This window comes from Mirounga leonina, unplaced genomic scaffold (genome assembly GCF_011800145.1).
Source record: "Mirounga leonina isolate KUSES-001 unplaced genomic scaffold, KU_Mleo_1.0 Mir_54, whole genome shotgun sequence".
Classification (NCBI taxonomy): domain Eukaryota; kingdom Metazoa; phylum Chordata; class Mammalia; order Carnivora; family Phocidae; genus Mirounga; species Mirounga leonina.
The window spans coordinates 10,578,879-10,587,646 of record NW_023270812.1 but is presented as its reverse complement, the minus strand read 5'-3'; the positions used below and the strand labels follow the sequence as shown (position 1 = coordinate 10,587,646).

Sequence of the window (8,768 nt, the reverse complement as noted above, 5' to 3'; positions counted from 1 at the left end):
CCCCCTGGGACTGCAGGTGCTAAGGGGTAGGGGAAGCCCGCCCCCCCCCGGAACTGCAGGTGCTGAGTAGGGGGAGCCCACCCCCCGGGGACTGCAGCTAGACCCCAGAGACAGACGGATACACGTGCTTCAAGCGCTGTCACAGAAACATCCCGAAAGAACACAGAATCACTTGTGGGGAAAATGGCTGAAGTGTCAGGAGGAGGCGGAGGTTTTCTAGACAAAGGGCTGGCTGGCAGGAGTGTGAATGAAGCAGTGGGCATGGGCGGGGGGGCGGGGGGGGGCCCAAAAGGCCCCGGGGGCCCACAGTCGCAGTTAGTACGAAAGACAAGGCTGGGAGCGGAGGCTGCGCGCTCGGATCCTGGGGCTGAAGGGGCAGGACTGCGGGCAGGAGAGCCAGCAGTGACGGGCTGCCAAGCACCGGAGGGCCTCGCAGGGTGGGGGCAGGGAGGGCGGCCCGGGAAGCAGCCTGCCAGAGCACTGCCGCTGTAACCCACACGTGGCTGCGTGGGTGCTGGGGACACACAGCTGATGGGCATGGCCCTGCAGGTGTGACACGCGGTGGTGCCCGCCTGGCAGCAGATACCCCTGGGCTCGGCACACCGAGGCCACACGCTGGTGCCACGGACCAGCGCAGGCCCCCTCTGCGGGGACGGAGAGTTCCCCCGACAGCAGCCCTGCCCCGGGGGCTCCCAATGCCCGACCGAAGCTTTTGTGGACGTTACCGCAGCCCGCACCTCCATCCTCCCTGCTGGTCCCAGACAGGAGCCCGGCTTCCTGTCCCAGCCCCTGTCTCCTTCACACAAGGCTCCTCGAAGACGCACGTGCCTCAGCTCCGCTGCTCGGAGGATGGTGTGGAGAGGAGACAGGGTCCGCGTTCCCGGCATGGCTACAGCCACATTTGCCGGTGGATGAACTAACACACTACCCTTTTGTTACAACAAGGCTTTGGAAAATGGAAATTTTAAACTATCAAAACCTTTAAAGACATAAAAATCTATTTATTGTAGCATGTGAAAGTCACTGAAATGAAAAATCACACTCACCACGCTTATGTAGATGAACATAAAACCTTAACTTTGCTATTATTTTTGTTTAAACTCCTGAATTTTGAATGTTTTTCTATTCATCTGAGCTCCACGTTACAAAACACAGACTGGGACTGAATTGTGGTCTAATTTAAAAGCTTGTGCTTCAGGTGTAAGTGTGGTATTTGGGGGGGAAGGAACAGGGGGAGAGCGAATGTCAAGCAGACTCCCCGCGGAGCAGGGAGCCTGACACGGGGCTCAGTCCCAGGACCCTGAGATCATGACCTGAGCCGAAACCAAGAGTCGGACGCTTCAAACGACCGAGCCGCCGGGCGCCCCCTAAGTGTGGTGTTTGTATCAGCACAGTCCAACAAGAGCATGTGAACGGGTGTAGGATGAGACCGGGGAGCTCGCTGCCCTCACACTCCTCAGCACCTGCAGTCTGGGGGGGGGGGGGGGGCTCCCCCTACCCCAGCAGGACCAGCTGCAGTCTGGCTCACGCACACATCCAGGCGCCCCGGGGCTAAGCGCCCCACGGGCAGCTGGCCTGGTCCTCACCACATCCTAAGCCCCTGCTGCCCACGTGCCCGTCTTACAGACGGAAGTCACAGGGGACAGAGCTTGGGTCCGAGCTGGGAGGGTCTGACTGCAGCACTCATGCTGCCCCCAGCTCTGCTGGTAGCAACACGACGGACAATTCAGTTCTAGGGGTAAGCCAAGCTCCCGGGCCCACAAAAAATGGAGGGAGGAGCAACAAAAGGTCCTCCTTCCTCGCGGGCCTGGCAGAAAGGTGGCTGTGGCAGCGGGTGGGCCCAGCCAGTGCCCGCGGGAGGGTCACAGCACCCCCCAGGGACTTCATGGCGGGACACTGCTGACCCCTTGTCACCATGAAACGCTTACTTCCATGTCCTGGAACACGGTGGGTGCTCCCCACGTGTGGACTGCCCCCCCACACACACACACCCCACTCCCCCCACCCCCCCAGTACGAGGCTCGGGTCATAGTTCAGACGCCAGGTCCAGTAGGTGAGACTCACCTCTCTGGCACAAAGGGTCTAAAAACTCTTGTAAACCATTTGGAATGTTCCTGACAACATCGCAAGAGTAGCCGTCTTCTGGCAAAAGAAAAGGCAGCTGCAGATCGGGGTCCTCTTCGAGCTGCACCTCCCTCCCGTCACTGCGCGCCAACTCATCAGCCGTGTTTTCAGCCACGGCCACCACGTTTTCGATCAGGTCCTGGTCAGAACACAGACGCACAGTGAGAACGGATGCCAACGGACTGGCACTCAGATCTCCTCATGCACAGTGTGGCCACACACACGCAGGCAGGCTGCGAGCAGGAACAGATTTCTCAGTGTGTTAACGTCACTTCGCAGAGCAACGGATCACCTGCGAAGTACACACTTCAAACATATGAACCAAGACAGTCATAATCAATCTCAAGTCATCTGCAGCCTTAAAAAGAAATTATTCAATCACAAGAAAATGGTTTCCCTTTTCCAAAGTAGTCATTTTTTTCCCTGCAATTTTTTAACATCCAGGTGCTAATAATCCTATTTTTGTAGAATTTTTAATGACAGAAAAAGCTCACAGTGGAAAATGTAAAAAAATCGGGACAAAAATACCTATTCCCAGCTAATCGGAAAGCTCCCACACCTTCACTGTAAAGCTCGAGGAAGTGAACACGGCACCTCAACTGCCCCCGGTTCAAGGGATGGAGAAGCAGCCCCTCGTCACCGTCTCCCTCCCTGGGTCAGCTTCCCAGGCTTCTCCCACCACAACCCCCACCTGTCTGCTCGTGAAACCCGTACAGACGGAAGCTCTATTTACTTCGTGCCTGAATTCTGTGCACACGGCGCAGTGCGTGTCATCTGCCGTGCAAATTCACGCCTCGGCGGCGATAAGACCTTCTACACGCTGTTCTGTCGGTGGGCGTCTGCTGGTTTCTGATCCTGGGCTACTCCGTACACGTCTTTTGTTGGCACCAAGTCAGGACTAGAGGTCAACCCATGCACCTCATGCACTTCCCTCGTCAGGACTCCTGCCTCGAGCGGACTTTATCCGCGGATGGTGACAAGCAGTTGCAGCCTTCCTCGCCCTCCACACAGCAGCTGTAGCCCACGCCGTGGACTAGGCCGCTCACCCTCCACTCCTCCTCTCGAGAGGCATGATGCCAAACCTCGATTCCCACCAGTCAGCTGCACCTGCCCAGGTCAGGGGGCCCCCTTGCCGCGCTGCTTGCTGTTGGCGGCACACGAGGATGGGCGGTGGATATGAGGGGCACTCTGCCTGCGGCACATGGATATCTGCGGCCGTGGCAGGAACTCTCGGGCCTGAGCCTCAGGTCCCAGGGGAGAGCCTGGGAACCAGGGCAACTTAACTTCCTCTACCCCAGTCCTTCCAATGACTTCCCAAGAACCTAATTCCCTGAATTAAATCCCTTCCTACCTAAAATGCTTGTGTATTTTGTACTTCTTGTACCGAATCCAAACTCAAATATCAACAAGAAAAATGATCTTATGAGATGAGATTACGTAGCTTATTTATTAAAGAAACAAAGTAATTATAAATGTCGACTCTCCCTCACTTTTTTGAACCAAAAATTTCCCTATGCAAACATGTCTCATGCTGTGTGGGTAATATGTGCCACTCACCGTGGGGATAAAAGGCTCATCGGGTGCACAGTGGTAATTCTGTAATAAGGCTTGAAGTTGCAGTGAATTTAACTTAAAGCAGGTACTGTTTATATTTGGAATGTCATCAGGTGCATATTTATCCATTGTAAGCAAAGTGGTTGCCTGTTCAAAAGAATAAGTAACAGGAGATATGATTCAAAAGTATTTCATAAATATTCCCCTTTATGTAACATTTAAAACTGTAATAACTTGCTAATTTGATTTTGAAATGCAGAATGTCTTTCAGGGAAACACACTTCTATTAACATTGAATTGAACTGAAAAAGCATTGTCTAGTGAAGGTTTTCAGCCAGTTTCTTAATTTTACTAAAGTATAGACATTTATATTTTATATAAAAATGTAAATGAGATTCATTTATGTCCATAAGTCATTTTTAAACATTCTTTTAGAAACTGTAAACATTTACATCATAACCATTCCGATTACCAATTCCTGGGGTCTGAATAAAGTTTCATTGTAATGACTTGTTTATAGCCAGCTGATACAATCCAAGGAGGAGGAGAGTAGCCTCTTTCTATACTAAATTACTTTAAAAGAGTTTAAGAAATTGAGAAAAAATGCAAAATTACACACTGTAATAATAACAAAAAAAATCTGTCCTAGGTTTGAGGCTGCAGATCTCATTTCCTTGAGGGTGTCCCATGTGGGCTACATAGTGGCTCCCTGAGAACCGGCCGAGCCCTCAGCACACAGCTGTTGAGTGCTCCTCTGTCCCCTTCTCAAGTCTCCTGCCCTGGCCCTTTGGGGTGTGAGGACTGCCGAGTGCTATGCTTAGACCCCTTTCTCCTTCTCTTCTGGGCATCCACTACGGGTTTTTGCTTTGTGGTCACTTGGCTCCGTATGCTAAAGACCGAAGTGTTACCCAGTTTTAAACTGGAATCCATCCATTCAGTATGGAGCTTCACAAAATACACCTACTGGCCTCAGAAAAGAACCCTTTAAGGGCACTTACTCTACTGCTTACCACCTGCTACGGGCTCACCCGTGTCCCCTAAAATTCATACACAGAAGTCCCAACCCCGTGTGCCACAGAACGCGACCTTACTTGGAGAAAGGGTCTTGACGGAAGTGAGCGAGGACAGCAGGTCTAACATGACTTGTGTCCGTATAAACAGTGGATGTGTGGAGACACACATGCCCACAGGGAGAACACCTGTGAAAATGAAGGCAGAGAACCACCCAGCCCACACCGTGACCTTGGACTTCCTGCCTCCTGGACGAGGAGACAACCGTCTGTCGCTGATGCATCGAGCTTGTGGAAGTCCGTCCCAGCGACCCAGGCAAACCAACACGCCAGTGTTCCCTTAGCTGTGCACACGCCACACCCCGGAGGGGTACTGAACTGGCTGAATCCGAGTTCTGACCCCGGAAAGAATGAAAGCCACCGATGACGAAGTCCAGGGACGGTGGGGAGGTGAGACTCGGGAGGCCCACCTGCACTATCCGGCTGAGGTGACAATCAGCTGCCAGCTCTAAGCCCTGCTTCTCTGCCCACGCTTCCACGTGTCCCAGCTGCTGGCGGATAATCGCCCCCCAGTAGTGAGAGCACAGCCCCGACTCGGGATCGGTCACCAGTCTGTTGAAGAGCCACATGTTGACGAAGTGGAAGAGCTGGGAGAAGAGCTGGATGGTCAGGGCAGCGTTGACTCGGCAGCGTCGCAGCAAAGACATGGCTCCCGTGAGCGTGTGCAGAACGTCATCTGGTCAGAGACGCGGGATGAAAGCAAGAGTCTTTTGAACGAACGGTGAATTCAGAAAGTGGCAGTTACGGTAAGAATGCCTACCGGGGCACTTTTGAGACACCGGTCTCTTCAGACAGGAGGTGACAGTGAGGTGTGAAACCACACACGGCTGGTAACTACGCACACCGCAGCTCCCCCCAAGACACCTTCTGAAAAACCATGACACACCAACCCAGAGCTGTTCTTGAAAGAGAACAGACAGCAGTTACGATTTACTGAAGAATACCAAAGCCAATAGGTTATCTCATTTATTTTGAAAATACCTCCTTCTTATGCATGTGAAATATTAAAATGGAAGTTAAACAGAAGGAGGGAAGAAGGAAAGCCCAGAGAGAGAGAGAGAGAGAGAAGGAGAGACAGGGAGGGAGGAGAAAAGGGGCATCCTAACCTATTTTTGGTCTTTGTAGGCTGTTCTCTTCAGGGTCATCCAGAAAGGCTGGCATATAATTATTCAGTTCTGATTGAAGACAATGAACCAGGTATCTGAAAAAACGTAGGCAATTTTAATAACCTCAGCAGGACACACTGCTATTGTCAGACATGACATGCACAAGTGAAATAGTTTATACTGTTCAGAAATATTTTCCATTTACAATACAACAGTATTGTATTCCTGAAACACAGCTAATAAATTGAATTTCTTAAATCAACACATTTGGCACATAGTTATTCATGCTTCTCGCTATTCATCTTTAATTAGGATAAATAAAAACCTTTAAAAAAAAAAATCTCTACAGAATAGTGCAATCTCCAAAAACGTGCTCCTTACTTAAACGCCATTTGAACCAAGTGTGCTAAAACGTCTTGGGCATCCAATGTGATTCGACTAAGATCTCGGTCCTGTTTAATGAAGTTGAGCAGCTCAGATGCATTGGCCATCCAGAAGGCAAGTGCCCCTGCAATATTCTTCTGTTTCTGTAGACAGAACACATTTCCATAAGCGATCCAAAGACAAACAAAAAGAATGAAAAAAAAAAAAAAAAAAGGAATGCTCTTGAAAAGCTGCTGGAGATAGACCAGTACCTTCCCATTGTCACCGAGGTATTTAGCACAGATACCAGATATTTGCAAAGGAATTTGGATACATTCACAGCAATGGAACTGCAACATCTTCTTAGGATTCATGGACAGACACATGGATCCAGTTAGCTCCCATGTATGGAATCAGGGCCGAAAACAGAGATATCAAACCCTACAACACCCAATTGGAGATTGTGCATTATCTGGTAATCTGTGAAGTACACACGCGTCTATCCATGGTTACCCACAGCCACCCTGATACGCATAGTCACTGGCTCGGATGCCGAGCAACTCGGTATCAAGTACTGATCTATCACATCATCTCCCGACCACATGTGCAGGCCAGGCAACTTCAGATGAGATCCAAAGAATAGGAACCAAGGATAAACAAGAAAGAGGAGAAACAGAACTTTTGTCATTTCATATCCACACTGAAGTGCATTAAGCAGAAATTATGAAATGCTGATAAAGGTTGCACAGTCAAAAAAGGATTTAGTACTGCATGTTTCAGTTGCTGAATGAGTGTTATGAACCGTCCAGTCCGGTTGCTGGAGTATTGTGTTTGACATGGAAGCAGCGCGAGAAACTCAGCTAAGCCGACATAGCCAGGACCAGTTCCCAGCAGCACGTCCTACCTGATCAACCTGGTCTACTTCCTGGAGAAAAACAGACGAAGGGAAATCAAGCAGAACGAGAGAAAGAAACTTGTAAACAATCATGATAGTTTAAATAAATCAAAACACTAACATGAAGGTACGACATGAAGGTACGACATTTAGTTATGTTATTCCCAAATTACATATTCATTCCTGGCTCTGAAGCAGCTTTGGAAGTACATGACATAAAGGATAAGTTCTACGTTCTTAACACTGGCGCAGTAAGGGAGGGAATTCCCAGAATTTATATAAAGGAATGTGACAATTAACACAGGAACACACTGATCTCTTTAAAAGATTTATAAATGAAGGACTTCTTAACGTCTTTTAATGATATCGTGTGTCTGACTACTTAAAGGTATATAAGATGAGTGTCTATCCTCTAGTTTAATAGGATGAAAGAGACAGAAAGACCAACAGAAACAATAAAAATAAAAGTTAAAAAATTTTTAATGTATAAAAAACAACTATACTAAAACGGAGTAAATCGGTTTTTGAAAGTAGGTTTTTACAAATTTAAGCATTTATTCATTACTACGATTTTTCCCTAAAACTTTAAGGTTCCTCCAATCACATACTAACCCTGAATGTGTTTTAAAAGACCTGTTGTGATAATGATGATCTCACTGACTAGTTCAAATTCAATCAGAAAAAGTCTATCGGCAGTAGTCTGATGACAGGAGTTTCACAGTCTGAAACAGGCTTTAGAAATGCAAACATGAGGGAAGACAGACAATGGCTCTGAACAAAAGGAAATCTGTTTCTTTATAAATTAGTAAGAGAGGAACACAAAAATGGAATCCAAATAAAATGACAATCCTTTTTAGCTGTTTCCTCACTTGGGTAAAAGAACTGTAAGCTCATGAGATTCATAGGCTAACCCCTCAAACATAAAAGAAACAGTTCTTGAAAAATTTGGCCTTTTTAAAACAATTCTGAAGGAATCAACAGATTAGTTTGCTCAAGCTACCCTCACAGGAGGAAAACAACCAAACCATCTAATCATGTTGCTTCATAATGTGTAACTAGAGTTTTATATTTCGTGGCCGAATAACAGCACTGATAAGTGGTTTGGAAAAACTTAAAATCTTTACATTTACTTTTAAGGACTTAAGATTAAATCTTCAAATTATCTATGAGTTTGGAAAACTGCTATGCCAATTTTACCAACTACAGATGAAGAGTACTTAAAAAGAAACAAACCATACTACAAAAAGAATACTCTTGGTTCCTTAAGCTGTCCACAGTTTTATGAAAGATTTTCAACATTTCATCATCACTGAGAAATGTCGTGATGTCCATCGCACCTAAATGAGTGCTATCAAAAATCCACATAATTACTACCAACACCACACACTCACACTAGAAAAGAGCCTTTGTAACCATGAGAAGACTCTAAGGAGGCAGCTGCCAGGGACTGGTGGAGGGGTTACGAGGGCAAACTGCTTCATGGGCACAGGTTTTACTTTCAAGGGATGGGAATGTTCCGGAACCACACGTGGTTGCTGCACGACAACACTGTGAACGTACGAAATGCTACTGAATGAGTCACCTCAAAATGGTTAACTTTACGTTAATGTGAAATTCACCTCAACATGCTACTGTTTTTGATTCTAAAAAAGTCCC

General features: G+C 47.7%; 1 protein-coding gene across 7 annotated transcripts in view; it reads right to left on the bottom strand.

The window, feature by feature from the left end:
- The window catches only part of LOC118001767 (afadin-like), a 100,885-nt gene that overhangs the window by 44,171 nt on the left and 47,946 nt on the right, over window positions 1–8,768 (bottom strand). For 5 of the 7 annotated variants that reach the window (XM_034991901.1, XM_034991904.1, XM_034991907.1 and 2 more), the window contains exons 14-19: window positions 7,122–7,142; window positions 6,236–6,381; window positions 5,855–5,949; window positions 5,159–5,424; window positions 3,682–3,825; window positions 2,065–2,263 (exon numbers count right to left, since the gene is read on the bottom strand). In XM_034991901.1, the coding sequence (XP_034847792.1) occupies window positions 2,065–2,263; window positions 3,682–3,825; window positions 5,159–5,424; window positions 5,855–5,949; window positions 6,236–6,381; window positions 7,122–7,142 (871 nt within the window). The remainder of the gene's footprint in view (window positions 1–2,064; window positions 2,264–3,681; window positions 3,826–5,158; window positions 5,425–5,854; window positions 5,950–6,235; window positions 6,382–7,121; window positions 7,143–8,768) is intronic. The other 2 variants (XM_034991905.1, XM_034991906.1) reach the window with 1 other exon arrangement.